The sequence below is a fragment of the Mustelus asterias genome, chromosome 25 (genome assembly GCF_964213995.1).
Source record: "Mustelus asterias chromosome 25, sMusAst1.hap1.1, whole genome shotgun sequence".
Classification (NCBI taxonomy): Eukaryota; Metazoa; Chordata; class Chondrichthyes; order Carcharhiniformes; family Triakidae; genus Mustelus; species Mustelus asterias.
The window spans coordinates 43,908,528-43,924,773 of record NC_135825.1 but is presented as its reverse complement, the minus strand read 5'-3'; the positions used below and the strand labels follow the sequence as shown (position 1 = coordinate 43,924,773).

Sequence of the window (16,246 nt, the reverse complement as noted above, 5' to 3'; positions counted from 1 at the left end):
GAGAGGGGTCTGGGGTATATCAGTGTTACAGAGAGGGGTCTGGGGTATATCAGTGTTACAGAGAGGGCTGTGGGGTATATCAGTGTTACAGTGAGGGGTGTGGGGTATATCAGTGTTACAGTGAGGTGTGTGGGGTATATCAGTGTTACAGTGAGGGGTGTGGGGTATATCAGAGTGTTACAGAGAGGAGTGTGGGGTATATCAGAGTGTTACAGAGAGGGGTGTGGGGTATATCAGAGTGTTACAGTGAGCGGTGTGGGGTATATCAGAGTGTTACAGTGAGGGGTGTGGGATATATCAGTGTTACAGTGAGGGGTGTGGGGTATATCAGTGTTACAATGAGGGGTGTGAGGTATATCAGTGTTACAGTGAGGGCTGTGGGATATATCAGTGTTACAGTGAGGGGTGTGGGTTATATCAGTGTTACAGTGAGGGGTGTGGGGTATATCAGTGTTACAATGAAGGGTGTGGGGTATATCAGAGTGTTACAGTGAGGGGTGTGGGGTATATCAGTGTTACAGTGAGGGGTGTGGGGTATATCAGAGTGTTACAATGAGGGGTGTGGGGTATATCAGTGTTACAATGAGGGGTGTGGGGTATATCAGTGTTACAGTGAGGGGTGTGGGGTATATCAGAGTGTTACAATGAGGGGTGTGGGGTATATCAGAGTTACAATGAGGGGTGTGGGATATATCAGTGTTACAATGAGGGGTGTGGGATATATCAGAGTGTTACAGTGAGGGGTGTGGGGTATATCAGTGTTACAATGAGGGGTGTGGGGTATATCAGTGTTACAGTGAGGGGTGTGGGGTATATCAGTGTTACAGTGAGGGGTGTGGGGTATATCAGTGTTACAGTGAGGGGTGTGGGGTATATCAGTGTTACAGTGAGGGGTGTGGGGTATATCAGTGTTACAGTGAGGTGTGTGGGGTATATCAGTGTTACAATGAGGTGTGTGGGGTATATCAGTGTTACAGTGAGGTGTGTGGGGTATATCAGTGTTACAATGAGGGGTGTGGGGTATATCAGAGTGTTACAATGAGGGGTGTGGGGTATATCAGAGTGTTACAGTGAGGGGTGTGGGGTATATCAGTGTTACAATGAGGGGTGTGGGGTATATCAGAGTGTTACAGTGAGGGGTGTGGGGTATATCAGTGTTACAATGAGGGGTGTGGGGTATATCAGAGTGTTACAATGAGGGGTGTGGGGTATATCAGAGTGTTACAGTGAGGGGTGTGGGGTATATCAGTGTTACAATGAGGGGTGTGGGGTATATCAGAGTGTTACAGTGAGGGGTGTGGGGTATATCAGTGTTACAATGAGGGGTGTGGGGTATATCAGAGTGTTACAGTGAGGGGTGTGGGGTATATCAGAGTGTTACAGTGAGGGGTGTGGGGTATATCAGAGTGTTACAGTGAGGGGTGTGGGGTATATCAGAGTGTTACAATGAGGGGTGTGGGGTATATCAGTGTTACAATGAAGGGTGTGGGGTATATCAGTGTTACAGTGAGGGGTGTGGGGTATATCAGTGTGACAGTGAGGGGTGTGGGGTATATCAGTGTTACAATGAGGGGTGTGGGGTATATCAGAGTGTTACAGGAAGGGATTTTATTTTAACATTGCTAATTATTTTGCTCCTTCTGTTTTTCCTTCTGGGGCTTCCTCAGTAACCTGGAGGTGTGGAAACTGTGGGTCCAACTGCGACGCAGTGAACCCAACCTGCTGGGTAACCTGGAGGATTTCCTCTGCAAGGTGACTGCTCAGATTCAGGAGTCTGAGAGCGAGAAGGCGGATTTGGAACACATGCTGAAAAAGTAAGTGATACAAAGCCAAATTGCCAATATCTTGTTCCTGTCCACGCACCTGAACAGCTGACCTGTACACAAACTGCTGCCTTCAACCAGTCCACACAGTCACACAATGCTAACCTCTCGGTACAAAGACTAATCTCCAAATCTGAAAGGTCTGGAATGTCTCGGAGAGGAAATGTTTCACTGAACAACACCCAGACTCAATCCTCCTGATAGAATCCTTTTGAAATAGAGTAAGGTGAGGAACAGTGGAGGATGATTAAATCTTCAGTGTCTTTGTGTGGAGATCATTTAAATGTCACAGAGAGGTGCAGAAAATGATCCGAGAGGTGAATAAGAATATATGTAGTTGAAGAAATCGGAGCAGGAGAAGGCCATTTGGCCCTTTGAGCCTGCTACACCATGGTACCTGATCATGGCTGAACCCGTAGGTCCACTACTCGCATCATCACCATATCCTTTCATTCCCTTCCATCAAGCTCTGCCTCGCATATTCTCAATGTGGAGATGCCGGCGTTGGGCTGGGGTAAACACAGTAAGAAGTCTCACAACACCAGGTTAAAGTCCAACAGGTTTATTTGGTAGCAAAAGCCACTCGCTTTCGGAGCGCTGCTCCTTCGTCAGGTAAGTGGGAGTTCTGTTCACAAACAGGGCATATAAAGGCAAAAACTCAGTTTACAAAATAATGGTTGGAATGCTAATCAAGTCTTAAAGGTACAGACAATGTGAGTGGAGAGAGGGTTAAACACAGGTTAAAGAGATGTGTATTGTCTCCAGCCAGGACAGTTAGTGAGACTTTGCAAGTCGTGGGGGTTACAGATAGTGTGACATGAACCCAAGATCCCGGTTGAGGCCGTCCTCATGTGTGCGGAACTTGGCTATCAGTTTCTGCTCAGTGACTCTGCGCTGTCGTCTGCCGTGAAGGCCGCCTTGGAGAACGCTTACCTGAAGATCAGGGGCCAAATGCCCGTGACCGCTGAAGTGTTCCCCAAAAGTAAGAGAACAGTCTTGCCTGGTGATTGTCGAGCGGTGTTCATTCATCCGTTGTCGTAGCGTCTGCATGGTTTCCCCAATGTACCATGCCTCGGGACATCCTTTCTTGCAGTGTATCAGGTAGACAACATTGGCCGAGTTGCAAGAGTAGGTACCGTGTACCTGGTGGATGGTGTTCTCACGTGAGATGATGGCATCCGTGTCGATGATCCGGCACGTCTTGCAGAGGTTGCTGTGGCAGGATTGTGTGGTGTTGTGGTCACTGTTCTCCTGAAGGCTGGGTAGTTTGCTGCGGACAATGGTCTGTTTGAGGTTGTGCGGTTGTTTGAAGGCGAGAAGTGGGGGTGTGGGGATGGCCATGGTGAGATGTTCGTCTTCATCAATGACATGTTGAAGGCTCCGGAGAAGATGCCGTAGCTTCTCCGCTCCGGGGAAGTACTGGACGACGAAGGGTACTCTGTCCGCCGTGTCCCGTGTTTGTCTTCTGAGGAGGTCGGTGTGGTTTTTTGCTGTGGCCCGTCGGAACTGTCGATCGATGAGTCGAGCGCCATATCCTGTTCTTATGAGGGCATCTTTCAGCGTCTGGAGGTGTCTGTTGCGATCCTCCTCATCTGAGCAGATCCTGTGTATACGGAGGGCTTGTCCGTAGGGGATGGCTTCTTTAACGTGTTTAGGGTGGAAGCTGGAGAAGTAGAGCATCGTGAGGTTATCCGTGAGCTTGCGGTACAGTGAAGTGCTGAGGTAGCCGTCCTTAATAGAGATGCGTGTGTCCAAGAATGCAACCGATTCCGCTTGGGCACAACACAACGCCATCCGCGCTCTCAAGACCAACCGCAACATTGTCATCAAACCAGCAAAGGAGGGGCCATCGTCATACTGAACAGAACAGATTACAGCAAAGATGTGTACCGACAACTGAACAACGAGGAACACTACAGACAGTTACCCGCAGATCCAACCAAAGAACACACCCGTCAACTCAACAGATTGATCAAGACCTTTGATCCGGACCTTCAGAGCACCCTCCGTGCTTTCATCCCACGTACTAGCCGCATTGGAAATCTCTACTGCCTCCCAAAGATACACAAGGCAAACACACCCGGCCGTCCCATCATATCGGGCAATGGGACCCCGTGCGAGAACCTCTCTGGCTACGTCGAGGGCATCCTGAAACCCATTGTAAAAAGAACCCCCAGCTTTTGTCGCAACACTATGGACTTCCTACAGAAACTCAGCACACATGGAGCAGTTGAACCAGGAGCACTCCTCGTCACAATGGATGTCTCGGCACTCTACACCAGCATCCCCCACGAGGATAGCATTGCTGCAACTGCCTCAGTACTCAACGCCGACAACTGCCAGTCTCCAGATGCAATTTTATCTGGACCACAATGTCTTCACCTTCAACAACCAGTTCTTCATCCAGACACACGGAACAGCCATGGGGACCAAATCCGCACCTCAATATACCAACATCTTCATGCACAGGTTCGAACAAGACCTCTTCACCGCACAGTACCTTCAACTGATGCTATACACTCGATACATCGATGACATTTTCTTCCTTTGGACTCATGGTGAACAATCACTGAAACAACTATATGATGACATCAACAAGTTCCATCCCACCATCAGACTCACCATGGACTACTCTCCGGAATCGGTTGCATTCTTGGACACACGCATCTCCATTAAGGACGGCCACCTCAGCACTTCACTGTACTGCAAGCCCACGGATAACCTCACGATGCTCCACTTCTTCAGCTTCCACCGTAAACACGTTAAAGAAGCCATCCCCTACGGACAAGCCCTCCGTATACACAGGATCTGCTCGGATGAGGAGGATCGCAACAGACACCTCCAGACGCTGAAAGATGCCATCATAAGAACAGGATATGGCGCTCGACTCATCAATCGACAGTTCCGACGGGCCAAAGCGAAAAACCGCACCGACCTCCTCAGAAGACAAACACGGGACACGGCGGACAGAGTACTCTTCGTCGTCCAGTACTTCCCCGGGGCGGTGAAGCTACGCCATCTTCTCCAGAGCCTTCAACATGTCATTGATGAAGACGAACATCTCCCCAAGGCCATCCCCACACCCCCACTTCTTGCCTTCAAACAACCGCACAACCCCAAACAGACTATTGTCCACAGCAAACTACCCAGTCTTCAGGAGAACAGTGACCACGACACCACACAACCCTGCCACAGCAACCTCTGCAAGACGTGCCGGATCATCGACACGGATGCCATCATCTCATGTGAGAACACCATCCACCAGGTACACGGTACATACTCTTGCAACTTGGCCAATGTTGTCTACCTGATACGCTGCAGGAAAGGATGTCCCGAGGCATGGTACATTGGGGAGACCACGCAGACGCTACGACAACGGATGAATGAACACCACTCGACAATCACCAGGCAAGAGTGTTCTCTTCCTGTTGGGGAACACTTCAGCGGTCACGGGCATTCGGCCTCTGGTCTTCGGGTAAGCGTTCTCCAAGGCGGCCTTCACGACACACAACAGCGCAGAGTCGCTGAGCAGAGACTGATAGCCAAGTTCCACACACATGAGGACGGCCTCAACCGGGATCTTGGGTTCATGTCACACTATCTGTAACCCCCACGACTTGCCTGGGCTTGCAAAATCTCACTAACTGGCTGGAGACAATACACATCTCTTTAACTTGTGTTTAACCCTCTCTCCACTCACATTGTCTGTACCTTTAAGACTTGATTAGCTGTATAGACTCCCATTCCAACCATTATTTTGTAAATTGAGTTTGCGTCTTTATATGCCCTGTTTGTGAACAGAATTCCCACTCACCTGACGAAGGAGCAGCGCTCTGAAAGCTAGTGGCTTTTGCTACCAAATAAACCTGTTGCATTTTCTCCACAGCCCGGCCCACACAGCTCTTGAGAACAGAGAAATACAAAGATTCTAATTCTTATGAATGACCAACTTAAGAACTTTCTCCCTTCACTCTCCTGAATGGCCAACCTCTTATTCTGAAGCAGCACACCTCCACCAATCTCCCAGGGTCTAGATTCCCCCAGCCGAATAAATATATTCTCCTCATCTATCCTGGAAAGCCCTTCAAAATTCATATGTTTCAGTGAGATCAACACTCTCCCGATTTCCTCTAAACTCCAGAAATGAGTGCCTCAATTTACTCAATCTCTCCTCGAAGAACAATCTCCTCATCCCAGAATCCAGCCCAGTTGCACTCTCTCTAGGGTTGGTAGGACCTCCCTCAGGGAAGGAGTTTACAACTACGCACCGTACTCCTTGAGGTGGCCTCACCTAATACCCCACTCCATCGTTATAATAAATCTTATTCACTCTTAGAATCCAATCCCTTTATTACAAACTGGGCACGATTCTCCCGTTCTGAGGCTAAGTGCCCACATTGGTGGGAAAACGGGGAGTGTTTCCCGTTGGCATTGGCAGTGTCTTTCACTTGTGATCCACTCACCTGAAAGATGAAAATAAGTTCATTTCGGACAACCTGCCGGCCACACCCACTGTTCAGAAACCAGGCGGCCATTTTAAAATGGCGACCAGATCTCTGTGCTCTGAGACAGGCCCCGGCCCACACAAAAAATGAAATGGTGCCCCCACACTTACCAGAGGAGGTACCAACAACCCCGCACTAAAGAGGGGCAGCCTCCCCCCCACTCACAAATAATGAGTAAAACCCCCTCCAAACCATGCAGGCATGAGGGTGACCCCACTCACCCTTTTCCCCACTCAGCCCCCTTTCCCCCTAAGAAACCCCACTCAGTCCCTCTGACCCCTCACTCAGGCCCCCCTTACCCCTCAGACCCCCCCTCACAGACTCTATTCCTATTCACACACACCCCATCCCCCCACTCAAAATTCCGTCAGGCCAGGCGCCTTGACTGTGCCAACAGTGCACTGCATCCAGGCACCGACTGCCTTGGTCCGGAGGGGGGCCTAGGAGGTAGGTCCAGTGGTCATTTGCCCATCTGCTGCGTCCCTCTGGGGTTGGGTGAACTCGAACTGGGGGGCAAGGAGTTGACCTCACCGCTCTCTGCCAGGATGGAGGTGCCGTGGCTGGACTGCCCCTTCGAGCCCTGGCAGAGCTGAAGATCACCGTTGGCGTGGTGATTCCACGCAGCTCTGTCATCAATTCCAGTCTGTCAGCTGTAAAAAATCTGAAGTGGCCCGGTCACTTTAATCTCCATGTCCCCCGTCACCTGGTAGGATATATATCATTGCAGCACCCCCTTCTGCAGCAGAGATTTTCCTTTCTCCCTGTCAGGTGCAGTCAACCATGAAGGGAAATCAAAATAAACACAGGTGGCTGGAGGATGAGGAAAATCCATTGATCTGACAGCTGAATCTTTTGTGGGGCACTGCACATTGAATTTAGAATCATAGAATCCCGACAATACAGAAGGAGGCCATTCGGCCCATTGATTCTCTACCAACCGTATGCCACCCAGGCCCTATTCCCGTAACCCCACACATTTACCCTGCTAATCCTCAAGACACCAAGGGGCAATTTAGCATGGCCAATCAACCTAACCTGCGCATCTTTGGACTGTGGGAGGAAACCGGAGCACCCAGAGGAAACCCACGCAGACACGAGGAGAATGTGCAAACTCTACACAGACAGTCACCCGAGGTCGGAATTGAAGCCAGGTCCCTGGGGCTGTGAGTGCTGTCCCTGTGCCACCCCATGTGAGTTTGTTACAGATCAAAGGCTTCAAGTGCAATGGAGAGGGTTTCAATGATTTCAGCTTGCTGGGAAGCCTCAGCAACTTCAAATCAAAGATGGGACCCCTGATTTTTCAGCTCGGGGCAAGGACACTACCTCTGTATCCGATTCTTGTCATTCTGTATTATCAAACGCCTGGTGAGATTTGGAAATAGTCTTATCAACCATCCCTGTAACTATCTGCCAGGGTCAATGGAAAAGCAGCTCAAAACTGTGATGTTAAAAATCAGAGCTGGTGAGGCTGCCGACTGCTGGGTTCCCCTGGCCAGAACTCACATCGCTGCTTCTTTTTCAGGAGGATGGCAGAACACAACACCGATGTTCAGAGACTCTCTGAAGAAATGGAGCTTCAAATCAACAAAGAGAAGCAAAGGATGGAGAATGAAGTGAGTGTCACAAGCTGTGAGAGCAAGGTCTGAATGAGCAGAGAGAGCATGAGTGAGAGCAAGGTCTGAATGAGCGAGCATGGCCTCACCTCACCTCCAGCCAAGGCCCAGTATATACTGATCTAACACATTACATTGAGTCTCTCTATCACTGATACAGGTTTGCATTCCAGTTTAAGTTTATTTCTTGGAAATAAGTGGACATATTAGTGAGGCAACATGGTTTTGTGAAGGGGAGGTCGTGTCTCACGAACTTGATCGAGTTTTTCGAGGAAGTGATGAAGATGATTGATGAGGGTAGGGCAGTGGGTGTTGTCTACATGGACTTCAGTAAGGCCTTTGACAAGGTCCCTCATGGCGGACTGGTGCAGAAGGTGAAGTCGCATGGGATCAGAGGCGAGCTGGCAAGGTGGACACAAAACTGGCTCGGTCATAGAAGACAGAGGGTAGCAGTGGAAGGGTGCGTTTCTGAATGGAGGGCTGTGACAAGTGGTGTTCCTCAGGGATCAGTGCTGGGACCTTTGCTGTTTGTAATATATGTAAATGATTTGGAGGAAAATGTAACTGGATTGATTAGTAAGTTTGCAGACGACACAAAGGTTGGTGGATTTGCAGATAGCGATGAGGACCATCTGAGGATACAGCAGGATATAGATCGGTTGGAGGGTTGGGCGGAGAGGTGGCAGATGGAGTTTAATCTGGACAAATGTGAGGTAATGCATTTTGGAAGGTCTAATACAAATAGGAAATATACAGTAGATGGCAGAACCCTTAAGAGTATTGATAGGCAAAGGGATCTGGGTGTACAGGTACACAGGTCACTGAAAGTGGCAATGCAGGTGGAGAAGGTAGTCAAGAAGGCATACGGCATGCTTGCCTTCATCGGCCGGGGCATTGAGTTTAAAAATTGGCAAATCATGTTGCAGCTTTATAGAACATTAGTTAGGCTGCATTTGGAATATAGTGTTCAATTCTGGTCGCCACACTACCAGAAGGATGTGGAGGCTTTGGAGAGGGTACAGAAAAGATTTACCAGGATGGTGCCTGGTATGGAGGGCATCAGCTATGAGGAGAGGTTGAAGAAACTGGGTTTGTTCTCACTGGAACAACGGAGGTTGAGAGGTGACCTGATAGAAGTCTACAAGATTATGAGAGGCATGGATAGAGTGGGTAGTCAGAAGCTTTTTCCCAGAGTGGAAGAGTCAATTACTAGGGGACAAAGGTTTAAGGTGCGAGGGGCAAGGTTTAAAGGAGATGTACGAGGCCGATATTTTACACAGAAGGTGGTGGGTGCCTGGAATTCGTTGCTCGGGGAGGTAGTGGAAGCGGATACGATAGTGACTTTTAATGGGCGTCTTGACAAATAGATGAATAGGATGGGAATAGTGGGATACGGTCCCCGGAAGGATAGGGGGTTTTAGTTAAGTCGGGTGACATGGTCGGTGCCGGCTTGGAGGGCCGAAGAGCCTGTTCCTGCACTGTAATTTTCTTTGTTCTTTGCTCTTTATTAGTGTCACAAGTAGGCTTACATTAACACTGCAATGAAGTTACTGTGAAAATCCCCCAGTCGCCACACTCCATTTCGGGTACACTGAGGGAGAATTTAGCTTGACCAATGCACCTAACCAGCATGTCTTTCAGACTGTGGGAGCAAACCGGAGCACCCGGAGGAAACCCACACAGACACGGGGAGAACGTGCAGAGTCAGCACAGACAGACAGTGACCCGAGCCGGGAATTGAACCTGGGTCCCTGGCGCTGTGAGGCAGCAGTGCTAACCGCTGTGCCACTATGCCACCCCCAAGTTTAAGAGGGGGGAATGTGGTAGCAACAGGGAACAGAATGGTCGTGAGGAACCAAAAGAGAAAATGTGGAAAACCTCAGCAGGTCTGGCAGCATCTGTGAGGAGAGAAAAGAGCTGACGTTTCGAGTCCAAACGACCCTTTGTCAAAGCTAAAAGGCAGAGAAAGTGGGAGATATTTATACTGCAGGGGGAGGGAATGAAAAATGAGTCATAGCCACCGAAACCAGGGAAAAAGGCTGCTAATGGCAGTCCACAGAGAGAATAAAGGGTGTGAATGGCCAAACGGCAGAGAAGCTGAAATCAGAGGGTAAGCTCTGAAAGATGAAGATGTTGGGGGGCGGGGGCGGGGGATGGGGGGACGGGGGGAATGGGGGGCCGGGGGGGCGGGGCTAGGACCCATGCGGGTACCATTGCTACTCCTTTGCTTTGGAGAAAGTGGGGTGTGTTAAAGGAGAAGTTGTTGAGAGATAGAACGAGTTCAGCCAGGCGGAGGAGAATGGTGGTGGATGGGAATTGTTCAGGTCTCTTCAAGAAAGAAGGCCGTCCTGGTGTGGGATGGAGGTGTAGAGAGATTGCACATCCATGGTGAATAGGAGGCGGTTAGGGCCTGTGAACTGGAAGCTGTCAATATGATGCAGGGCATTAGAGGAATCCCGGATGTAGGTGGGGAGGGAATGGACCAGAGGAGTGAGGATGGAGTCAGGGAAGAGGAAATAAGTTCAATGGGGCAGGAGCTGACACAGTGGGCCCACCAGGATAGTCCTTTTTGTGGATTTTGGGAAGTAGGTAGTTCAGTGGGGCAGGAGCTACACTTGTCTTTTTATGGGGTATGTGGAACATTCCTTGTCCCAGGCCGACCCAGGTCCCCTCCCACAACTCCTTTACCGGTACATCGATGACTATTTTGGTGCCGCTTCATAGCCTCATCCGGACCTCGAAAAATTCATCAACTTCGCTTCCAGCTTCCACCCCTCCATCGCGTTCACTTGGTCCATCTCGGACACTTGCCTTCCCTTCCTTGAGCTTTGTGTCTCCATTTCCGGCAATAGACTATCTACCAATATCCATTACAAACCCACTGACTCCCACAGCTATCTGGACTACAGCTCTTCGCACCCTACATCCTGTAAGGACTCCATCCCTTTCTCTCAGCTCCTTCGCCTCCGTCGCATTTGTTCCGATGATGCCACTTTCCAAAGTGGTGCTTTTGATATGTGCTCCTTTTTCCTCAACCGTGGCTTCCCACCTATAGTTGTTGACAGGGCCCTCAACAGCGTGCAGTCCATCTCCTGCGCCATGACCCTCATCCCCTCCCCTCCCTCCCAGAACAAGGATAGAGTCCCCTTGTTTTCACATTTCACCCCACCAGCCTCTGCATGCAAAGCATAATCTTCCGCCATTTTCGCCAACTCCAGCGTGATGCCACCACCAAACACATCTTCCCTTCACTCCCTCTGTCAGCATTCCGCAGAGACCCTCCAGATATGAGGAGGTGTCTTTAATCCTGACATCGGGCAGACAAGAACATTCAGAGTTCCTGCTTAGTCTTCCTCGCGACCATAAAAGCAAATCACTGCGGATGCTGGAATCTGAAACCAAAAGAGAAAATGCTGGAAAATCTCAGCAGGTCTGGCAGCGTCTGTGAGGAGAGAAAAGAGCTGACATTTCGAGTCCAGGCGACCCTTTGTCAAAACTAAAAGGCATAGAAAGTGGGAGATATTTACACTGCAGGGTGAGGGAATGAAAGATGAGTCATAGCCACAGAAACCAACTAATAGTTGTCCACAGAGAGTATCCGGGATAACCGAGTCCACTCCTCCACTATACCCAACACCTCTCCCATCACTCCTGGCACCTTCCCATGCAATCACAGAAGGTGTAACACCTGCCCCTTTACCTCTTCCATGTTCACCATCCAAGGTCCAAAACCTTCATTCCAGGTTAAGCAGCGTTTCACTTACACCTCTGTCAATTGGATCTATTGCATTCGCTGCTCCCAATGTGGTCTCCTCTATAATCGGAGAGACCAAGCGTAGACTGGGTGATCGCTTTGCTGAGCACCTTCGGTCTGTGCGCAATCAGGACCCTGACCTTGCGGTTGCTGCCATTTTAACACACGATCCTGCTCCCGTGCCCACATGTCTGTCCTTGGCCTGCTGTAATGTTCCAGTGAAGCTCAACGCAAACTGGAGGAACAGCATCTCATCTTCCGGCTCGGCACTTTACAGCCTTCCAGTCTCAACATCGAATTCAACAACTTCAGATGATTTGCTCGACCCCACCTCGATCTATTTGTTTTCATTTTATTTTATTTTAGTTTTTACTGTTCTCTACCTTTTATTTCTTTATTGTCTTTCTTAATTTTTCTCCCTCCCCCGCACTCTTTCCCCCTTCCCTTACCTTCCCCCTTTGCTTCCCCTTTTCTAAATTTTACCTCTGTCCCATCCATTCCCCCTCTTCCCCCAACATCTTCATCTGTCACAGTTTACCCTCTGATTTCAGTTTCTCTGCCTTTGGCCATTCACACCCTTTATTCTCTCTGTGGGCTGCCATTAGCAGCCTTTTCCCCTGGTTTCTGTGGCTATGACTCATCTTTCATTCCCTCCCCCTGCAGTATAAATATCTCCCACATTCTATGCCTTTTAGTTTTGACAAAGAGTCATCTGGACTCGAAATGTCAGCTCTTTTCTCTCCTCACAGACACTGCCAGACCTGCTGAGATTTTCCAGCATTTTCTCTTTTGGTTTCAGATTCCAGCATCCGCAGTGATTTGCTTTTATGGTGGTGAGGAAGACTGAGCAGGAACTCTGAATGTTCTTGTCTGCCCGACGTTAGGATTAAAGACACCTCCTCATGTCTGGAGATGAATCTGGGCTGGGAGGGGATGGATCTGTTGTTATTGAGATAGGAAGCAATGACATGGTAGAATCTGGAATGAAACTCCACCGAGAGAGATTGAGGAGTTCAGATCCAAACGGAAACAAGGGAATGTCAAAAGTAATCACTCCTGGATTGTTACCCAAGCCAAATGGCTCAGGGTCAAGCGGATTAAAGAATTAAACACATGATGGTGCGGGACATTGGCACCGGTATTGGGGTAAGAGTGAATTGTTCCACTGAGATGGGCTCACATAGATTGGACAAATCAAATGAGCAAATATAGTCTGAAAGGTGATTTTATAGAATGCTTTTGCACTAGTTTTCAGAAACTATACATTGGCAAACCAACTGGGTATGAAGGTACAAAAACAGTGACATCAGCTCTGATGAAGGGTCACCCAGACTCGAAACATTGGCTCTATTCTCTCTCCACAGAGACTGTCAGACCTGCTGAGATTTTCCAGCATTTTCTGTTTTTGTTTCAGATTCCAGCATCCGCAGCATTTTGCTTTAATACTATACGGGTGTGAAGGTATTTTACTTGCAGTGTTATGCAGAGACAGGTTTAATTCATTATCACATTGTCAACGATCCACTGGGTGGCGATATAAGACAACTGAATTCAATGTTAAGGTTTACAGTCATGAAGTGGAGATGCCGGCGTTGGACTGGGGTAAACACAGTAAGAAGTCTCACAACACCAGGTTAAAGTCCAACAGGTTTATTTGGTAGCAAAAGCCACTAGCTTTCGGAGCGCTGCCCCTTCATCAGGTGAGTGGGAGTTCTGTTCACAAACAGGGCATACAAAGACACAAACTCAATTTATAGAATAATGATTGGAATGCGAGTCTTTACAGCTAATCAAGTCTTAAAGGTACAGACAATGTGAGTGGAGAGAGGGTTAAGCACAGGTTAAAGAGATGTGTATTGTCTCCAGACAGGACAGTTAGTGAGATTTTACAAGCCCAGGCAAGTCGTGGGAGTTACAGATAGTGTGACATAAACCCAATATCCCGGTTGAGGCCGTCCTCATGTGTGCAGAACTTGGCTATCAGTCTCTGCTCAGCGACTCTGCGCTGTTGTGTGTTGTGAAGGCCGCCTTGGAGAACGCTTACCCGAAGATCAGAGGCCGAATGCCCGTGACCGCTGAAGTGTTCCCCAACAGGAAGAGAACACTCTTGCCTGGTGATTGTCGAGCGGTGTTCATTCATCCGTTGTCGTAGCGTCTGCATGGTTTCCCCAATGTACCATGCCTCGGGACATCCTTTCCTGCAGCGTATCAGGTAGACAACGTTGGCCGAGTTGCAAGAATATGTACCGTGTATGTAACAACCGCACAACCTCAAACAGACCATTGTCCGCAGCAAACTACCCAGCCTTCAGGAGAACAGTGACCACAACACCACACAATCCTGCCACAGCAACCTCTGCAAGACATGCCGGATCATCGACATGGATGCCATCATCTCACGTGAGAACACCATCCACCAGGTACACGGTACCTACTCTTGCAACTTGGCCAACGTTGTCTACCCGATAAGCTGCAGGAAAGGATGTCCCGAGGCATGGTACATTGGGGAAACCATGCAGACGCTACGACAATGGATGAATGAACACCGCTCGACAATCACCAGGCAAGACTGTTCTCTTCCTGTTGGGGAACACTTCAGCGGTCATGGGCATTCGGCCTCTGATCTTCGGGTAAGCGTTCTCCAAGGCGGCCTTCACGACACATGACAGCGCAGAGTCACTGAGCAGAGTCTGATAGCCAAGTTCCGCACACATGGGGACGGCCTCAACTGGGACCTTGAGTTCATGTCACACTATCTGTAACCCCCACGACTTGCCTGGGCTTGCAAAATCTCACTAACTGTCCTGTCTGGAGACAATACACATCTCTTTAACCTGTGCTTAATGTTCTCTCCACTCACATTGTCTGTACCTTTAAGAGTTGATTACCTGTAAAGACTCGCATTCCAACCATTATTTTGTAAATTGAGTTTGTGTCTTTGTACGCCCTGTTTGTGAACTGAAATCCCACTCACCTGACGAAGGAGCAGCGCTCCGAAAGCTAGTGGTGTTTGCTACCAAATAAACCTGTTGGACTTGAACCTGGTGTTACAAGGTTTACAATGACAGACTCCAGTGCCAAACAAGAATCTTAACCTTGAATAAAGCCAGTTATATAGGTATGAGGGCAGAGCGAGCTAAAGTTCATTAGGAAAATCGAGTAAAAGGTATTGCCCTGATTCCAAAGATATGTAGAGGGACAGGTAGTATTGAGGAAGCAGGGAGGCTGCAGAAGGACTTGGACAGGTTAGGAGAGTGGGCAAAGAGGTGGCAGATGGAATACAATGTGGAAAAGTGTGAGGTTATGCACTTTGGAAGGAGGAATGGAGGCATGGACTATTTTCTAAATGGGGAAATGCTTAGGAAATCAGAAACACAAAGGGACTTGGGAGCCCTTGTTCAAGATTCTCTTAAGGTTAATGTGCAGGTTCAGTCGGCAGTTAGGAAGGCAAATGTAGCATTCATGTCGAGAGGGCTAGAATACAAGGGCAGGGATGTACTTCTGAGGCTGTATAAGGCTCTGATCAGACTCCATTTGGAGTATTGTGAGCAGTTTTGGGCCCCGTATCTCAGGAAGGGCGTACTGGCCTTGGAAAGGTTCCAGAGGAGGTTCACAGGAATGATCCCTGGAATGAAGAGCTTGTCGTATGAGGAACGGTTGAGGACTCTGTGCCTGTACTCGTTGGAGTTTAGAAGGATGAGGGGGGATCTTATTGAAACTTACAGGATACTGTGAGGCCTGGAAAGAGTGGTCGTGGAGAGGATGTTTCCACTAGTAGGAAAAACTAGAACCAGAGGGCACAACCTCAGGCTAAAGGGATGATCCTTTAAAACAGGGATGAGGAGGAATTTCTTCAGCCAGAGAACAAACAAAAAACAAAGAACAAAGAACAATGCAGCACAGGAACAGGCCCTTCGGCCCTCCAAGCCCGCGCCGCTCCCCGGTCCAGGATTGAATCCTGAATCCAGGATCCCCGCCCAATTTTCCAGCCAGAGAGTGGTGAATCTGTGGAACTCTTTGCCGCAGAAGGCTGTGGAGGCCAGGTCACTGAGTGTCTTTAAGACAGAGATAGATAGGTTCTTGATTGATAAGGGGATCAGGGGTTATGGGAAAAAGGCAGGAGAATGGGGATGAGAAAAATATCATCCATGATTGAATGACAGAGCAGACTTGATGGGCTAAAAGGAACAGCAATATCTTTTCAAATCAGGATGGTGAGTGACTTGGAATTTTGTGCTATTCCCATGTATCTGTTGCCTTTGTCCTTTAGGTGGTAGAGGTTGTGGGTTTGGAAGGTGCTGTCAAAGGAACCTTGGGTGAGTTGATGGTACACACGGTTCCCACTGTGCGTTGGTGGTGTTGAGAATGGATATTGAAGATAATAGATAGGGTGCCAATCAAGCAGGCTGCTTTGTCCTGGATGGTGTTGAGCTTCTTGGGTGTTGTTGGAGCTGCACTCATCCAGGCAAGTGGAGATTATTCTATCACTCTCCAGATTTGTGCTTTGTAAATGGTGGACAGTGTTGCGGGGTTAGGAGGTGAGTTACTCAC

The 16,246-nt window shown here is 48.9% G+C and overlaps 1 protein-coding gene across 1 annotated transcript in view; it reads left to right on the top strand.

Annotated features, from left to right (window-relative positions):
- Positions 1–16,246, top strand: part of LOC144511918 (uncharacterized) — a 113,322-nt gene that overhangs the window by 26,480 nt on the left and 70,596 nt on the right. Inside the window, exons 5-6 of the mRNA XM_078242374.1 lie at positions 1,668–1,814; positions 7,851–7,941. Of these exons, the coding sequence (XP_078098500.1) occupies positions 1,668–1,814; positions 7,851–7,941 (238 nt within the window). The remainder of the gene's footprint in view (positions 1–1,667; positions 1,815–7,850; positions 7,942–16,246) is intronic.